The sequence below is a fragment of the Sus scrofa genome, chromosome 12, assembly GCF_054392235.1.
Source record: "Sus scrofa isolate SSC_HxYL_T2T_F1_AM1 chromosome 12, Sscrofa_HxYL_maternal_Yorkshire_Landrace_v2.0, whole genome shotgun sequence".
NCBI lineage: Eukaryota > Metazoa > Chordata > Mammalia > Artiodactyla > Suidae > Sus > Sus scrofa.
The window spans coordinates 54,402,221-54,420,730 of NC_139394.1; the positions used below are offsets into that span (position 1 = coordinate 54,402,221).

The 18,510-nt window shown below is 55.8% G+C and overlaps 1 protein-coding gene and 1 long non-coding RNA gene across 8 annotated transcripts; one reads left to right on the top strand and one right to left on the bottom strand.

The window, feature by feature from the left end:
• Window positions 1-794: 794 nt before the first annotated feature.
• P2RX5 (purinergic receptor P2X 5) lies at window positions 795-18,214 on the bottom strand. 6 transcript variants are annotated; one of them, XM_013981217.3, is made up of 13 exons: window positions 17,739-18,214; window positions 11,763-11,913; window positions 11,085-11,156; window positions 10,772-10,847; window positions 10,535-10,631; window positions 10,234-10,314; window positions 9,866-10,004; window positions 9,238-9,374; window positions 8,677-8,770; window positions 8,501-8,566; window positions 6,635-6,717; window positions 5,629-5,781; window positions 795-4,333 (listed from the first exon to the last, which is right to left on the bottom strand). In XM_013981217.3, exons 1-13 carry the CDS (start codon window positions 17,873-17,875, stop codon window positions 4,264-4,266), a joined length of 1,356 nt encoding a protein of 451 aa, XP_013836671.3. In that variant the 5' UTR covers window positions 17,876-18,214; the 3' UTR covers window positions 795-4,263. The 6 variants fall into 6 exon arrangements, 5 of the variants coding, with proteins under 5 accessions (XP_013836671.3, XP_020923332.2, XP_020923334.2 ...); XR_014821594.1 differs by lacking the exon at window positions 5,629-5,781 and having other exon boundaries at window positions 6,635-6,802; XM_021067673.2 differs by lacking the exon at window positions 8,677-8,770 and having other exon boundaries at window positions 6,635-6,802.
• LOC146398348 (uncharacterized) lies at window positions 2,924-7,719 on the top strand. Of its 2 annotated transcripts, none has more exons than XR_014821634.1 (6): window positions 2,924-3,062; window positions 3,401-3,551; window positions 4,801-4,968; window positions 5,594-5,846; window positions 6,355-6,496; window positions 7,504-7,719. It is a non-coding gene; the product is annotated as an uncharacterized LOC146398348 (long non-coding RNA). The 2 variants fall into 2 exon arrangements; XR_014821633.1 differs by having other exon boundaries at window positions 4,801-4,883.
• Window positions 18,215-18,510: the final 296 nt, after the last annotated feature.

The following is an 18,510-nucleotide window of genomic DNA, read 5'->3' on the forward strand; positions in this document are numbered from 1 at the left end:
GAATCCAGGTCCCCTTTTACAGATAGTTGGTGGTCTGTGACCAGTAGCAGAGGCCCAGGGCCTCCTCAATCCCATTTTGAGTTCTGGACCGTGTGCTTTCACATGAAGCCAAGAAGCAGCTTAGGTGATAGCTTTGCCTCCCTCTCCCCATGCCTGCCTCTGAACCTTTTTCTGACCACCGCTGAAGAGGCTCACATTTACGGTTTGCACAACCCACTCCCTCTCCCAACCTCCCCGGTCCTTTCAGGGCTGCCTCTGAGTGGGAAGGGAGGGTTCTGTCCAGCTGGGGGCTGTGGGGGAATATGAGTGATTTACCTAACAGTTGCTTCCGTGTTGGGCAGTAAGATTGTCTGAAATATTCACTGTTATAAAAAACACGTCAATGCATGTCTTCATGTTTCTATCATTTTGAGAGAATTTAATAACCTTCTAGAGCAGAATGTAAAAATTTGACTCCAGATGCTTTCCAGAGGTTCATTAAATTATACTCATTAAATAAAAAGTACTAGTTTGGAGTTCCCGTTGTAGTGCAGTGGGTTAAGGATCCGGCCACAGCTGTGGCTCAAATTCTCTCCTGCCCCAGAACTTCCGTTTTAAAAAGTGCCTTCCTAGGCTTTTTTCAGTGCCTTCCTAGGCTTTTAATGTTTTCTCATTTAGAGAGTCTCCTTACTTTATTTGAATTTCTTTGCAAGACAATAAGGAAATTGTGTCTTGTGTCAACCTCTTTTGGTCTTGCCTTTACATTCTGAAAACACAGGTCTCTATGAAACCTAAAGGAGAAAAAAATCAGAACGTGTTTTAAATTAGCACCTTTATTGATTTATAACCAAATAAAAATGTCAGCAAATACATATATTGGGCAGGACCCAGCAAATGCTTGCCATACCCCTTGAATTCTCTATACTGGCCTCAGGGGAAACAGCTGGAAGCAATGTGTCCTGTAGAAAGTTCTTGGGTCCACTAGAGAATTTGCTGTGTGTCACTTGAGGGGGTGGGTGGGGGGCTGGAACCAAGTGGAGCCCTTTTTCCAGACATGCAAGATGCCATCCCAAGTGGAGCGGTTTAAGGACTTCCCCAGGATACTTAGAGACACCTGGAGGAAGTCACAGTCCCCCTTTATGACTGGTCCCCAGGGGACAGCTAGCCACTGAGAAAGGAACCTGATTGGGGGCGGGGGGCAAAAAGCCATCATGACTGATTAGTCCTGGTGACCCCTGCACCAGGACTAGAGGGCATTTTGCTCTTTCACGGTTGGTCCCCATGATGTCACAATAATGGCACCCAGTTTAAAACTGCCCTGTTGACCAGCATCGTGGTATTCGCAAGGCATGGAGTAAATGGGTCCTTAGGAAAATACTAGGTAGATGGCCTCAGGCCAGAGCCTGAACCTAAACGTAGACAGTTCTTGTGATTCCGAAACGTCAGCGAGGAAAGGAGCTCTTGAGAGGCTGGCCCATCCTCTTCCCGGGGAGCAGCCAGCGCCCCGAGGGAGAGCGGCTTTCCCAGGTTTGGACCCCCCTCAGATTCCTGCTTCACTTCTTCCCATGTCAAAGCCAGTTTCTGTAAGATGAACGAACCTCCGCTCATTCAGCAAGATGATGCCAAAGAGGGGGGAAGGCACGGTGCAAAAGCCAGGGAACCAGCCGTGTGCGCCACCATCCAGAAGCGGTGATGGGGGTCACGGGCCTTTCTGGTAGAGGGGAGGCTGCCTGGAAAGCTTTTCTGGACTTGGAGAAACAACTAGCTAAGTCCGCAGTGGCAGTGTTTAATGGGGCGACCCTTAAAATTGACGGCCAACTTGATGAAAAGAAAGCCTCACAAAAGCTGCGCCAGTCACTGTCTTCCTCCCGTTCCTCAGTTGCTCCTTCCCGCATCAGGTTCCCTGACCTGGATGCTTCCCCTGTCACCTAATTAGACTGCTACTAACCCTTCCGATTTCAACTTGTATGTCGCTTGTGGAAACCCCTGGCTGCTCCTCTCTGAGGACTCTCAGAGCAGCCCATCCCATGTGTGATCCATGTGTTACCCCTCGACTCAGGCTGGGACCGTTTCTCTGCTGCTCGCCTCTGCGTCACCAGCATGTAGTCCAATGCGTGACACGGTGGGCAGCCAGTAAATATTTACTGACTGGACGTGTAACGGTAGGGAGACAGTTCCCTTCCAGTATCCAACAGCGCGATGCACATGGCTGCTGCCAAGCGATTCCAAAATCAGGTTAAAAGAAACCAAACCCACTCCTAAGTGGCTGTGACCCCTGCCCTTTTTATTCCTCCCCAAACATACACATAACACACTGTTATCAAATCCAGGTGTTTGCCTTAGAGGAATGAAACACCATAGTAAATCAACCGGATTTTTAATTTCTCTTCAGAGAGCAGGTGGAGCCTGCTGACAGGTCACCTGGCTGTTGAGGGAAGGAGCTGCTTGCTCTAGAAGGGGTCCTGTTCTGGGGACCACACACCTCTGCCCCAGAGGTGGGGCCTCGCCAGAGACTGTTCAGGCCCCTGGGACCCTCTCCTCCAGAGGCCCCGGTGGAGGGATGCTTACTGTCCCCTCTGTGTGGAGAACCAGAGTCCTCCCAGAGGGGACGTTCCCTCAGTCGGGGCCGGGGCTCAGACAGCACCCAGGCTTGCTGGGTGAGGGGCAGCACTGCAGGCTTTGGCTGCCTGATGGTTTTCACAACAGTGATTGAGTTCTAGGCTCCTGCCCTTGCATCTATGCAGGGGATCCTTAGCTAGTTCTGCGGGAGAAGCGAGCAAGCTGGCTTTGCATCAGTTTTTCTCTTCTTTGTCTTTTTAGGGCCACACCCGCAGCATATGGACGTTCCCAGGGTCTAATCGGGGCTGCACCTGCTGGCCTGCACCACAGCCACAGCCACATCAGATCCTTCGCCCACTAAGTGAGGCCAGGGATCGAACCTGTGTCCTCATGGATACTAGTCAGATTCGTTTCCGCTGAGCCAGGATGGGGTCTCCATCTCCAGCATCCGTTTCTGACCGAGGAAGCTCATTTCCTGAGAGAAGGCAGCGATTGAATAACCAAGTGGATTCTCAGCGGGACAGGTGAGCTTCTCGAACTGCTAACACAGGTTGCCTCAGGGGGCAGGTGGGAGGGAAGCTCTTCACTATTCTTTTGTGCCTTTTAAATTTTGAGTCATTGTATGACCTAGTCAGAATATTTTAATTTGAACGAATTGAGTATAATGCTGCTTTTCCAGGGCAGGGAAGGGGGGATCCTGCCCTTAAGGCAGCTCGGCTGTTAAGTCTGATCTAGAAATTGGTGCCACCCACCAAAGCCGGTTTTTCCCTCCCTCACCACTGGACCTGGAATATCTCCTCAAGCCCTGCTTCTCAAACTTGCCCGTGCACCTGAACCTTCTGGAAATCTTGTTGACTTGCAGGTTCTGATTTAGGGGGAGGAGAAAAGGGCCTGAGGCTGCATTTCTAACAAGCTTCCAGATGATGCTGTTGCTGCTGGTTCACGAACCACACTTTGAGTAGCCGCTGAGGGAGGAGGCTGAGGGCCGTCTGACAGCTGTTTCCACCTGCCAGGTGAGTGCCTCCTGTCATCTCATTAGCCCTTCAGACGGGACCGTAGAGCAGTGAGGGAGGAAGCCGGACAGGACATGCGCAGCCCGCAGGAGAGCAAGAGTCAGACCACACAGACAGATGCGTCTCCCATCTTGGGGAGACGTGCTCCCCGAGTGCCTGAGGCTCTCCTTCCTCTCCCCTTCGTGCCAGCCACTTCCTCACAGGTCCAGTCCTTTCCTGGGGGCAAGGCCACATGTCCCTTGGATGTTGGCTGAGGTCTTTCACTGAGGAGCCATCATTTGCTCCAGGGACTTGTGGGAGTCTGAGCTAGAGGCTGGAGGAAGGGCAGAGAGCGGGGCCCAGCTCTCAGGGCTCTCAGCTCTGGAGGAAAGGACACGTGTGCTCCCCTCCCTGGGGGCCAATTCAGTGTGTCTCATTCAAGCATCTCTCGGACAGAGCCCCCCACTGCAGGCATCAAAGTGTTTACTGCGTGAATGAGTGAATAACTGAATGCCCTCCTAGGTCCTTAGAAAAAATGAAACCCTCTTGGCCCCCTGGCCACTGGGAGGCTCCCTTTTCCTCCACGCACAACAAAAAACTTGTGGCAAGATCCCAAAGTGCCAGAGAGATGGCCGTGCCTGGAAGCCCGGTCCCTTGCGGACGACGACCCTTTCCGAGTCAGAGCTGCAGGCCGTTGTGTATCTTCATCACATCTGCTCAGCGACACCTCTGGCTACGCCTCCACGGCCTGCAGGTTCTGCAGCGGCTCCACAGTGACCTTTCCATTCTCCTGGTGGCCAGACCTGTGTGGGCAGGTGGGGGCACACAGAGGACAGTTGGGAGCCCTGCGGACAGGGATGGCGCCCCGAAAGGCACACTCCTCCCGCAGAAGCCTCTGGCTGGCCGCGCTGCAGGCCGTGAGTATTCGCAGAGGGCGGGCCCTGTGGGGCCCCAGATCTGTAGCCCAGGCACAGGAAGACGCTCAGGCCAAGGCTTCTGGAGCTGGCCCAGCAATGAGCAGCAGCCACCACAGGAGGGCCCCACGTGTCCCCACCCCCACGGCAAAGGGCAGGGCCACACCAAGACCCACAAGGCTGCTACTCTTCCCTCTCACAGGCGAAGCTCAGGCAAGCACCCAGGAAGTGATCGTCAGCTCAGGGAGCGCGTGTGGGTGCTGCAGACACAGGCCTCCGCCAGCAGATCCCCCAGCCTCTTCATCTTTCCTTCCTCCTCTCCATCCTGGCTGACTTCTCTCTCTTTCCCTGCCCAGGCCCAGCTACCTGCTGGAGGCTGCCAACCGCCGAGTCAGTGGAAAGCTCGGGGCAGTGGAAGGCCAGCCGAAGGCCAGCCCAGGTCAGTGAACGAACCCTTGGACTTAGTTGACAAGCGGCACACAGCGAGACAGCAGAGCAGGCCCGGAGGCTGCCTCCCATGCCAGGTGTGGTCAGATCTCCAGAAAGCACCAGAATGCCCAGGCCTTCTGGGCAGCGCTCCAGGGAAAGGCAGCCTGCAGGCCACCTGTCAGCACAGCCACCATCCTCCTGAGGCGAGGGCAGCTCCAGAACTTCCACATCAAAGCGGAGCTTAGGGAAGGCATCTGACCAGGAGTGGAGGAAAGGGGAGGTGCCTGGTAGGGCAGAATGGCCGGATGGAGAACAATTCTAAGGACACATCTCCCAGGTTCAAATCCCAGCTCTGCCATTTATTAGCTGTGTGACTTGAGCAAGTTACTTAACCCTCTGCGCTTGGGTTTCATTACTAGACTAGGGACTGTTAGTGTCCACCTCATTAGGCTGTTGAAATGAGTTCATGTACAGAGAGCTCAGAGCAGCGTGCGGCAGAGAGCGAGCCTGAGCACGTGGTAACGCTGTTGTCTTAATGCCGGGATAGCACAGCAAGCAGACGGATTGTGGTCACTCAGAGGTACTGAGGGGCTAAAGCACCGCCAGCACGCATCCCCCCAGAGTCCAGTGTGGATGGGTTTTGCTGGGTCCGGGCATCCTGCTTTGTGGCCACGTTACCCAAGGCAAGAAGCACAGTAGCCAGCTGGGCAATCTCTGCAGGTCTTGTTCCGGGCCCTCTGCTGGGCAGCCCTCACCTGGTGGGCTGGAGGAGCTGCCTGCACACACAGCCATTCTCCTTCTGGCCGCTGCCTCCATCCTGCACCTCGGGTTGCTCTGCCAGCCCTGCTGTGTCCGGGGCCACCCTCTGCCGCGAGGACTCCGCCATCTGGGCGAGGCCCTCGAGGTCCCTGGGCAGGACATGACCCATCAACCCTGGCCTGCTGATCCCCGGCATCACCCCTCCTGTGGACTGGTAAGCCACTCGCCCTGCAAGGGGATCCCCTTTTCCTTCAGCAGCTCAGTAGAGGTGATGGGTGCAGTCAGGACTCAGCCTGAGAATCAGTGCTGGGGTCCAGTCCAGGCAGGTAGTGCAGGGTGGGGTGGAGCTGGGGGAGCACCCAGTGCCTGTCCAGAGCCCACCAGCTGCAGTTCCCCGTTCCCATCCCAGCACCTGCAGAAAGCCTTCCCCAGAGGCTGGGCCAGAGCCCCTTGCCCCTTCCTGCCCACCCAGCCATCAGGATTTCCCACTCCCTGGGGTCTGCTCCTCAGATACACACACACAAACCCCACCAAGCCCACAGCCCTGAAGAGCCTGGAAACAGGCCCCCATAGTGGGGGGGGGGGGGGGATCTGACTTTTTTCCCTTCCCTTACCACTCCAGCTTCCCTCACCCCCAGCCCCTCACGACCACCGGGTCCGAGAATCCTAAAGTTAGAGGTTGGAAGACACTATCTGTGTAAACCAACACTCTTGTTTCACAGAGAAACTGAGGCCCAAGCAGGCCTGGGACTGGTCCAAGGCACCTAAGGAGACAGTGGCAGAGCCAGCCCTGGAAACCGCCTCTCCTGCCCATGGCCGGTGATGGCCTCTGCCAGTGAAGCAGAATCCGGTTCTGGAGAGCAGGTAACAGAACATTCCACTGTCCCCTGCCCTTCCAAGGGAGCTCTTTGTCATCCTGCCTCTCTCCCCGCAAAGTCCCACAGAAAACCAGCATAGGGGTCGGGGGCTCCCCTAGGGCCACTGGGAAGAAGCATAACTGACCTCACTTCCTCGTATTTCTTGTCTCGGTAAAAGTTGCTCTTTTTGATGAAGTAGATGAGCACCAGGTCACAGAAGAAAGACCCCTGCACGAGAGTTAGGGTCCGACTCAGAATCCTAGACTTGGAGAGAGCACCCAGCCACATGCCATTTGACCTCCTGCAACAAGCCCTGAGAGACGGAGATGCTGGCTGAGAAAGCGGCACCTTTGTCGAGGTCACAAAGCTGGTCCATGGTAGAGCCAGGGTTAGCCCAGGCCGTCTGATCCCTCAGGCCAAGCACCCCTGCACGGCCCTGACCCCATCGCACGCAGCCCGTTTGCTGAGCATGCACCAGTGCCAGGCACTGCCCTGGGGTGCAGGGGGCAGGGGTAAGACAATGAGCCTGTCTGGGGACGCCCCTCTGGTGCGGGAGACAAGCATGTAAGTTATGACAGGGGAACATGCCCTGTGATGGGGAGAGGAATGGGGCGGGGGAGGGGACAGAGAAAACAGGACTTTCTGAGCCTGGGGAGGGACATTTGGCTGAGTGTAGACTAAACAGGATTTTATATAAGACCAAAGGAAGGCCTGGGAATAGAGGCAGGAAACAGAATTGTGGCATTTGGGGACGGAGAGGTGGGTTGGAGGGTGAGTGAACGCGGCCAGCACAGCAGTGTTCAGGGAACGAGGAAGAGGCCTGGCCTGAGGCGGTGGCCCCACGGACACTTGGCCTCTTCAGACCAGAGTGGGTGGTGCAGATACCGCTCTCCTCCACCAGAGGGCACTCCACCCACAGCACAGAGAGGGGCCGGCTCGGAGGGGTTGATGGACAGCCCCACAGGTGAACCCGGTCCTCTGACCCTGGGCATTGCACACCTTTTTGTTCCCCAGATGCCGAAAATGTTATCAATTCTTCGTTCCACAGAGAACACACCTCCCATCCGCACCCGCCCCCAGCCTCTACCACCACTGGTAGCCCAGTTACCTTCCAGGTGTGTCCCCCAGGTGCCCTGTGTTCTGGTTTACCCACATCACGAGAAAGTGATGGCTGAAGGTGACCCCTCTCTAGGGAAGTTACAAATACAAACATGCAAGGCTCCCCCGAAATTGTCTGCAGTTGAGTCCTTTGGGGCCACTTTGCTCTACCAGCCACCTCTCAGGAGTGTGGCCTCTTTGGTCCTGTTACAGGACAGTTTTCTTGGTCTTAATAAAAAGTCTGTCCTGGGTCCTCCTAGAAGACGCTCGTTGGGCTGCTGTGACCAGGAACAAGGCTGCCAGAAACCTCAGCAGGGGGCTTGCTGAGGATGCTCCTGTCTTTTAAAGAACTTCCAGAAATACAAAAGGGCATGAGGGAGTCCTGCCTTCCAGCCTCTCCTCCCTCTCCTGTGGCCCCTGGGCCCAGCTGACGAGACAGACCTAAAGCAGGACCACAGTCTGACTTCCCGGCCTCTCATCTTTTCAGCCCTGTGATTCACAACTTGTGGGGGTTGGGGGACAGCTTGGCAATCACTGTGGGGGACAGTGCTGCTGGCAGCTTGGGGGCCAGAGGCTAGGAATGCTGTTAAATACCCTACAGTACACAAAGTGGCCCCACACAAATTATGTGGCCCCAGATGTTAGCAGGACCACAGCTGAGCAAGCCTGTCTATGGCTGGATCCTGCTGCTTTTTAGCAGTTGTGGAGGCAAAGCTGCCCAGGATCCCAGAGAACCCCCAGCCACAGAGCCACAGGCAGAAGCCTCTGGCTTTGCCAAGAGAAACCCAGGCAGTCACTGCTAGTTGGGGGGCCCTGGTGGGGTGTGAAGCCCCAGACAGCCCTCTTCACCCCTATCTGCACTGCTCTCCCCGGCTCTGGTGCGCCCCTGGGGGGCGGGGGTGGGGGGACTCACCACGCCCATGAGTGCCACTCCGGAGCCCACGTTGATGATGGTGGGGATGATGCTGAACTTCCCCGCCTGGGGCCGAGACAAGGTCGAGTGAGGAGCGCCCCCCCCAGGCCCCGCCCAGCCTCAGGAGAACCGCCCCCCAGGACCCGCCCGGCCTCGGGAGGACCACCCCCACACACCTTGCCGTTCACCATCACATCAAAGCGGATCCCATAGGCTTTAAACAGCGTGCGGAACTCCACCCCAGCCGCGTCTCGGTAATATTTGGCAAACCTGGGGGAGACACGGCTCAGGGAGACGCGGCCTGCCTGGGCCTCCTCTGTTGGGCCACCCAGGCTTGGCTGCCTTGGAGATTTATAGCCCTTCGCCCCCACCCTGGGACCTGGGCTCTCAGCTGCCCCAGGAAAGGTTGGCGGACCCTCTTGATAACATGACATTAAAGATGCCTTCCCATCTTTGACCGTTCTTGCCAGACACAGCCCAAGAGGCAAGGGTTTTCCCACTTTTGCTGGGCCAGCCCAGAGCTGCCAAGGCACTGATGGACCCCCCCCAGCTTCAGGGCAAGTCCAGGGCCATGGCAGATGCTTCTCTCTCTCTTCCAGAGGCCCCTGGTGGCCTCCCCCGCCTGCACCTCCCACTGTGACACCTACTCCCAGGAAGGGGGGGTCATAGCACTTGCACCCAGCAAAGGGCCTGAAACGTGGGTGGGGTCATCAAGCGGCAGGCTCAGCCCCAGTTACCTGAAGTTGTACCCAGAGGAGATAGAGTTTTCTGAAAATCTGTTGTCCAGACGGTTAAAATAATAGCGAGGGTTGCATTCAGAGGGAGGTCTATCAAGATCACAGTCCCACTCAATCTGGATTCCTATCACACCGCCCTTGATGCAAGAGAGACAAGAATCAGTGCACAGAACTTCTTGCCAACGGACCAAGTCAGAGACCAGCTCTTCACGGCAAGGAGCTCAGGCCAGGGCTTGGCCTGCCCTGGAGCTTCCTTCAGGAGGAAGGAGGAAGGTCCAGGGTTCTAGCTCTGCCTCTGGAGTGGCTGAGAGAAGTGCATCGCATACAGCCCGTATCCTCCCGCTCTGTGCTTCAGGGAGAAGGGACCGAGGGGAGGGAGCCCCTCCTACAGGACAGGCACAGTGCACCTGTGCCAGGATGCCAGCGGGGCTCCTGGCTGGGTTTCAGCCGCTGATGCCCAAGGTCTGAGCACAGACAGCAGGAGGGAGTGTGCCCCTCAGAGTGCAGCACAGTTGGCTGTGCAGCACAGCTCGTCCTGAGACGGGCAGAGCCCTGGGTCCACACCCCCTCCTCCCTGCAGAGCCCACACCCCCCCAGTCCCCAGGAGGGCTGAGCGCACACCGCCCACCTGCACGGCCATCTCCCGGAAGTTGCTCCCTGTCCAGCTGACCACAGACCCCAGTCGGAAGATGGGGCAGTAGGGGTTCTTGGGGCCAAATTTACAAGATCTGAGGAAAGTTTTGTCTCTGGTGTCCAGCACATTGGTCCTGGGTGGAGACGGAAACAGCCAGTGAGGTAAAGGCAAGACTGTTCTTGCGCCAGAAACAGCCTCACCCTGGAGTCACTGGGCTCTCACCCTGCCCAGACTGAGTCTCTGACCTGAGCCCCTGTGCAAGTCCTAACCACTCCCCCACCGCCAGGGCAGGGGAAAGGGTCGCGCCTGCATCACCTGGTGGCTCATCAGACACGCTGTCACATGCACACAGGCCCACGTACTTGGAGAAGTTGAATTTGGGGAAACGAATGAAGTTCTTTATGTAAACAGTGAAGTCTTCAGCCTCGCCCAGGAGTGGCTTCCTGAAAACCAAGCCAGGACAGCCCGTTAGGAGGCTCGCCCATGCCCTCTCCATGCCTCCCCCAGGCCTGGGCTGAGGCTCCATCCTGCATGCTCCCTGGGTCCCCTGGAGCCTTTGCCAAGGGTGTCCTGACTTCTCCCCCAGAATGAGGACTCCAAATGGACATGTCTCCACCATCAGGCTGGGTAACTCCTCAGGGTCCCAAGATTACAGCCACTCACACTGGCCTGGACTTTGTCTCCACTGGGCACCAGGCAAAGATCTCACACGTGCCCTTCTGCGCGCTCCCCGCCCGCAGGCAGCGGCCACTTCTCACTCCTGCAGGGAAGGGACAAGGAAAATGCAGGAACCTCCCACCTCCAACACCCCCTCTGCACCCCAGGTCTCTCTTCTGCAGGGAAGGGACGGACAGGGCAAGAAGCTGGAACCTCCAATTCTCTCTGTTCCCCAGGCCTCACCATTTCCAGCCACAACAGGCTTCCCAGGGGGGCAGTCGCTGTCCTCATGGCACAGGGCATCGGGAATGCGCTCGCTCTGCCAGGAGAGAAAGGGCGCTAGGAGGAGGGGCCCCTTCGCAGAGCCAGGTCCCATACCTGGAGTTAGGACAAGAGCTCCTCCCCTGCCCGGGCGCGCACGCCGCTTACAAGCACCAGCGCACACCCCCGCCAGGGCCCGAGGTGGGGAGAGAAACCCCTGCTTCAAGAGAGGGGTGGACCCCAAGCACTGCTGGCCGCCCTCCCGCCCCTGCCAGCGCTCCACACCAAGCCGCACCTCAGCACAGGTGTCCTGCCGCTGGTTGGGGGTCACGACCAGGTTGGTGACGACGAAGAAGACGTTCTCTCCCTAAAGAACCAGAGGGGAGTTGAGGAACCCCCTCCCCAGGGCGGTCTCGCAGCCAGGGGTGGAGAGGGGGTCTCTGCATGGGTGATACAAACATTGGGAGCCACAAAGTCAGGGGCTTCCACCCACTGACCTCAGAGTCCCTGAGCAGGTGTCCTTAGATGGGTCACTCACCTTCCCCAAACCATTCTGACCTCAGCCCCCAGGGCTCAAGCTCAGATCCGAGACAAGCAGGGGCAGCAGCAAGACAGCCGGGCCCTGGCCCAGGGATCAGGGCAGGAAACCACTCCCAGGCGCAGTGGCCACTATGAGGGTAGGGCTATCAGTGCCAGGCCACCCGGTTCACACTGACCTGCAAGTTCTCTGGGTCCCATTTGGTCTCAACTGGCTCAGGGTTTGTTGGGAACAGAGTAGCCCCGTAAGGCACGGTCAGAAGGGCGGGGGTTGGGGGGAGTGGGATCCAGGCGTGGTCTCCCTCTGCACATCTTGTAGCCATCCCAGGCCAGAGGAGACTGAACCGAGGTCCTTGGGTCCCCAAGCAGCTTCCCCTGTGGCCCACCCTGAGCCAGACCCTGCCATCCTGGCCCCCGTGCGGGGTGAGCCTCAGACCTGGGGTGGGACGACATAGTCCACGACATCCCACAGCCGCTCCCCAAGCTCCGAGGTGTTGGTGAAGGTCACGCCCTTGACTTTGGTGATGATGCTGCTCTGCAGGGATGTGTCGGTATCTTGGTAACACTTCTTCACCAGGAACACCCAGCTGCGGGGAGGGGAGGGCAAGCAGGTGGCTGTCAGCCTCGTTGCTGCCCTCAGGAAGGGCCCCCAGGGTGAGGAGGGGGCAGGCTTGGGGCTCCATTCTTCCCACCAGCTCCTGGGCAGGAGTCCTAACTCCCGCTGTAGCCTGAAAGCCGGTCCTGCAAGCAGCAGAGGGGACCAACAATCCCAGAAGCGAGAGGCTGCTGCTCTCAGGAGCCAGGGTCCTGCAGCTGGACGAGCCTGGGCTGAAGCCTGCTCACCGCACACCCGCCATGTGACCCCTCTGGGGGTCAACCTAGGACCAACGGCACCTCCTCCGGGGGGGGGGGGAGGATGGTGATAGGACCTGTGCACAACCTGAAACTCATCGTGAGGAAAGCCCAGACAGACCCAAACTGAGAGGCATGCTACAAAATTAGAGTTCAAACCTAGACACCCAAAACCCAAGCGGCAACAACAAAGTTGGACTGAAGAGCATTTTTGAGCAGCAGGGGACACAACAACGTGAAAAGACGACTCACGCTGGGGAAAAGTGGCTCCCATGACAGAAGGGTCTAGTACCCAGAATACACAACGCATCCTATAATTCCACAATAAAAAAAAGGCAACCCAACTTAAATATAGGCTGAGGATTTGAAAAGACATTTCTCTGAGAAAGATATACAAGTGGCCAATAAGCATGTGAAAAGATACTCAACATTAGCCATGAGGGCAGTGCAATGAGACTACTTCCCACCCAGGAAGGGCTGTGATACCAAAAAATAGAAAGTGTTGGTTAGGATGCAGAAAAATTGGTACTTCTGGTGAGAATGTAAAACAGTGCAGGTGCTGTGGAAGCAGCTAGATGGCCGTTCAAAAGATTTTACCATGTGATTCAGCAGTTCCACTCAGTACACTCCCAACGGAACTGAAAATGTTTGTCCACACAAAACCTGCACATGCATGTTCTCGACAGTATTCATACCAGCCCCAAGCAGGGACGGCACAAGTGTCCAACAGACGAGCACCCGAGCACAGTGGGGCAGGTCCGCATGATGGGAGATACTCAGCCCTTAAAGACGTGATCTGCTGACACGGGCCACAACGTGGAGAAATCTTGCAAACTTGAAAACTTATGCTAAGTGAAAAGCTAAACAAAAAAGACCACATGTTGTAACAGTTTGGTTTATATGAAATCTGTACGTGGTTGTACAACACTGTAAATGTGCTAAAACCCACTGAATTGTATAATTTTAAATACTTAAAAGGGTGAATTACATACTAGGTGAATTTGACTTCCGTCTAAAAATGGTTTTTACAGCATGGTATTGGCACAAAAGCAGGCATATGGAACTGAATAGAGAGCCCAGAAATAAATCCACATACCTACGGTCCATCTTCAACAAAGGAGAGAAGAACAGACCATGAAAAGAAGTCCCCTCAACAACTGGTGGTGGGAAAGTTGGACAACCGCACGTAAATCCATGAAGTTAGAACACACCGCCACACCACGCAGAGAGAAACCCAAAATAGCTTAAGGACTCAAAATAGAATCCATGACACTGTGAAACTCCCAGAGGAAAACAGGCAAAATATTCTCTGATATAAATTGTACCAGTGTTTTCTTAGGTCAGCATCCCAAGACAATAGGAACAAAAGCAAAAATAAGCAAATGGGACCTAATGAAACTTAAAAGCTTCTGTACAGCAAAGGAAACCATAAACTAAACAGACAACCTACAGACTGGGAGAAAATATTTACAAATGATGTGACCAACAATGCCTTGGTTTCCAACATATACAAACAGCTCATATAACTCAACAACACAAAAAATGGTCCGAAGACCTAATAGACATTTCTCCAAAGAAGACATACAGATGGCCAACACTGTTAACTATCAGGGAAATGCAAATCAACACTATAATGAGGCACCACCTCACCTGGATCAGAATGGCCATCATTTTAAAATCTACCGGAGTTCCCATCCTGGCTCAGCGGTTAACGAATCCGACTAGGAACCATGAGGTTGCGAGTTCGATCCCTGCCCTTGCTCAGTGGGTTAAGGATCCAGCATTGCCGTGGGCTGTGGTGTAAGTTGCAGACACGGCTCAGATCCCATGTCGCTATGGCTGTGGCGTAGGCCAGTGGCTACAGCTCTGATTCGACCCCTAGCCTGGGAACCTCCACGTGCTGTGGGAGCGGCCCCAGAAATGGCAAAAAGACAAAAAAATAATAAAATCTACAGATAACAGGAGTTCCCGTTGTGGCTCAGTGGAAACAAACCCAACTAGTATCCATGAGGACTTGGGTTCAGTCCCTGGCCCCACTCAGTGGGTTAAGGCTCCAGTGTTGCCAAGAGCTGTGGTGTAAGTCTCAGACACAGCTGGGATCTGGCATGGCTGTGGCTGTGGTGTAGGGAGGTGGCTGCAGCTCCTGTTCAGCCTCTAGCCTGGGAACTTCCACAAGCCTCGGGTGTGGCCCTTAAAAAAAAAAACAAAGATGGAAAAAGAAAAAAGGGAGTTCCCGACATGGCTCAATGGTTAACAAATCCAACTAGGAACCATGAGGTTGTGGGTTCGATCCCTGGCCTTGCACAGTGGGTTAAGGATCCAGCATTGCTGTGAGCTGTGGTGTAGGTTGCAGACGTGGCTCGGATCTAGCATGGCTCTGGTGTAGGCCAGTGGCCAAGGCTCTGATTAGACCCCTAGCCTGGGAACCTCCATATGCCACGGAAGCAGCCCTAGAAAAAGCAAAAAGACAAACAAACAAACAAACAAAAAAAACTAAAAATAAGAGTTGCCATATGATCCAGCCAAAACCATTGTTCAAAAAGATACACGCACCCCAGTGTTCACAGCATCACTATTCATAGTGGCCAAGACAGGGAAACAACCTAAATGTCCACTGACAGATAAATGGATAACAGAGATGAAAGTATATACAGTGGGATACTATGCAGCCATAAAAATAATGAAATCATGCCATTTGCAGCTACATGGATGGACCTAGAGATTATCATACTAAGTGAAATCAGAAAGAGAAAGAGGGGAGTTCCCGTCGTGGCGCAGTGGTTAACAAATCCGACTAGGAACCATGAGGTTGTGGGTTCGGTCCCTGCCCTTGCTCAGTGGGTTAAGGATCCGTGAGCTGTAGTGTAGGTTGCAGACACGGCTCAGATCCCACGTTGCTGTGGCTCTGGCGTAGGCCAGTGGCTACAGCTCCGATTCGACCCCTAGCCTGGGAACCTCCATATGCTGTGGGAGCGGCCCAAAGAAATAGCAAAAAGACAAAAAAAAAGAGAAAGAGGGAGTTCCCGTCATGGCGCAGTGGTTAACGAATCCAACTAGGAATCATGAGGTTGCGGGTTCGGTCCCTGCCCTTGCTCAGTGGGTTAACGACCCGGCGTTGCCATGAGCTGTGTAGGTTGCAGACACGGCTCGGATCCCGCGTTGCTGTGGCTCTGGCGTAGTCCGGCGTCTACAGCTCCTATTAGACCCCTAGCCTGGGAACCTCCATATGCCACGGAAGTGGCCCAAAGAAATAGCAAAAAGACAAAAAAAAAAAAAAAAAAAAAAAGACATACCATATATCACTAATACATGGAATCTAAAACATGACGTAAAGAGTGCCTGCTGTGGTACAGCAAGTTTAGGATCCCAAACTGCTGCAGCTGTGGCTCGGATTTGATCCCTGGTTGGGTGGGGAACTTCCATATGCTGCGAGGGCAGCCAAAAGAAAAAAATTTTTTCTGTGAGTATAAATTATGTCAAAATACATTTTTTTAAATTTTTTTTTGCTTTTTAGGACTGCACCCAAAGCACATGAAAGTTCCCGGGCCAGGGGTCTAATCAGAGCTACAGCTGCCAGCCTACATCACAACCACAGCCACAAAGGATCTAAGCCTTGTCTACAACCTACACCACAGCTCACAGCAATGCCGGTTCCTTGACCCACTGAGCGGGGCCAGGGATTGAACCTGCATCCTCAGAGATACTAGTCCAGTTGTTTCTGCTGCGCCACAATGGGAACTCCTCAAAATATATATACATATATTTTTTGTCTTTTCTAGGGCCACACCTGGGGCATATGGAGGTTCCCAGGCTAGAGGTCTAATTGGAACTATAGCCGCCAGCCTACGCCACAGCCACAACAACGCCAGATCCGAGCCGAGTCTGCAACCAAACCACAGTTCACGCTGGATCCTTAACCCACTGAGCAAGGCCAGGGATCGAACCCGCAACCTTGTGGTTTCTATCCTAGTCGGATTCATTAACCACTGAGCCATGAGGCGAACGTCCATGCTCAAAATATTTTTAATGATGTGGCATATGTAAATTGCTTAGCACAGCAAGTGCCAGGCAGGGAGGAGGAGCTCAATGAATACCACACATCAATTTATTACCAATGTCACTGTTAATGTCAGAGATTGTCCAGTCAACCCCCTTTGGTAAAGTCGGAAAAACTGAGGCCAGGAGAGGGCAGGGAGGTCATGCAGCAGTGGTGCGGGGGGCTCTGCGCCTCCCAGGGTGCATCCACCTCGTCTCTGGGAGCAGAGCTGGCGTGTCCTAGGCCCTAGGCTGTCCCATCTCCAAGGGCCCCTCAGAGGGTTGTGACCCTTGAGTCACTAGCAGTTTTAGTAGGGACACACTGGGCCCAGCCTGAACGAAACATTGAGCAAATACTCAAGGAACAACATTCATTCATCCATTGCACACCTATTCCCTACGCAGTTAAGGGAGGCGGGCAGGCCCTGCCCTCAGGGCCTCCTCAGACTGGTGAGGAGTTAGCCCAGACATGAAGCAAACGATCCCTGCGTAAGCACACACTTCCACCGCGGGAATGCTGGGGAGGAGCGTGAGAACCAGGCAGGAAGGGGCGTGGGTGCTGATCCAGCGGAGGAGGAAAGGGGCGCCTGGCTGAGGAGCAGTATCAACAAAAGGCCCTCAGGTGGGAGGTAGCCAGGTGCCTTGGAGATGACCGGCCGGGGATGCCCGCCCCTTGGTCTCCAGGTGGGAGCCCGCCCTCCCAGGAGGAGCATCTGCTGTTCCCGCCGTCAGGAAGCAGGAGGGACCGAACAGCATTTACTCAAGGCGTAAAAGACAGCTGTACCCCAGTTGTCTGGTGTGTCATTTCCTCTCCCCCGTCCCTTCCCCACATGCGGATGAGGTGGGGCTGGGGGCTCATAACCGTGCATGACTGACCCCAAGGAACGGCCCCTCAGCTGATGGTGCCAGCTCCTGTGGGCCAGAGGGGGGTCAGACAGGAGACCTGGGAGCCAGGGTGGGTACAGGGTTTCTAGAAGGGACCCTCAACTGGACAGAGGCCAGGGCTGGTGAGGCCTGCCGAGGAGAAGGAACTTCAGGGACACACCAGGTTCAGGAGTTGCCCCAGCCCGGACCTTGGCACTGAGCTCAGTGATTATAAATAAACTACCACCCACCCCGCCCCCCGTGCCTGAGTCAGGGCCGCCAGGGCCCAGGGAGGCTCGGGCAACAGCTGCAGCCCAACCCCCTGCATCCTTGACCCCTTCCTGAAGCCCTAACCGTCTGGGGCCCAGCCCTGGAGGAAGGAGCTGCTTGGGGAAAGCCTCATAACTGGAGAACCCAGGAACCCGTGCCGCATCTCACCACCTCCAGAGCCAGTGGGGGAGTAAAGGGCTCCCTCTTTGCCCCCAACCCTTACACCTAAGGGAACAAGAAGGCTCCCCGCCGGCAGCAGGGTCCCAACCCCCAGCCACAGGGCGCCCCAGGCGCACACGAGCCAATGCCCACCCCCCAGTCCCCCGGAGGCCACAGCGGCTGCCCCCGCCCCGCGGGCCCTCCCGCCTCCCCGAGAGCCCGGAGAACTCACACCACCAGGTAGGTCAGGATGGAGACCTGCAGCAGCCGGTAGAGCAGGCCCACCTTCTTGTTCTTGGCGATGACGTACTTCTCGGTCTTGTAGTCCAAGAGCGACTGGTAGAGCCCCTTGCAGCCCGCCTGCCCCATGGCACCCGCTCACCTGGCTCGCCGACCGCGCCGCCGCCGCACGTGTGCCGCATGGGAGCCGCCCCGGCCCCGCCGTGGGCACCGCAGCGCCCGGCGGCGCGGCGCAACCGGCAGGGGCCGGCGGTTGGCGAAGCTGCGGCAGCGCCGCCGGGGGCCTCGGGCCGCGACCTTGCCACCTCCTCCCCTGACAGCGGCAATGACACCGCCGGACCGCCTCCCGGCCACTGGCCGGCGAGGGCCCTGCGGAGATCGCTGCGCGGGAGGGGTGAGGGGAGAGGAGGGATTTCTTTGGAAGCAATGAAATCCCGAGCTTCCTCCTATTGAATCGACGGAGAAACTGAGGCCAGGGGAGGAGCGTTTATAGCACGCGGCCCACGCACAGGAAGTGGGGGTAAAGAGCATGTGAGCAAACACAGGTTTCTTGCGTTTTCTTGCTCGCTGGGGGAAACCTGGCCCTCCCCTCACAGATTGGGGCGTCCATCCCCTTCCGCTGTGTGCTTTTACTGCGGCAGCTGCAGCTGCAGCGAGTTTAAAACCCACACTCCTGGGAGTCAGTTGCCAAGCAGAGCTCAGCTCAGGAGCCAGAACACGGAGAACTGTGCACACGGCCAGGGCGCATGATGTGGGGGTGGGGA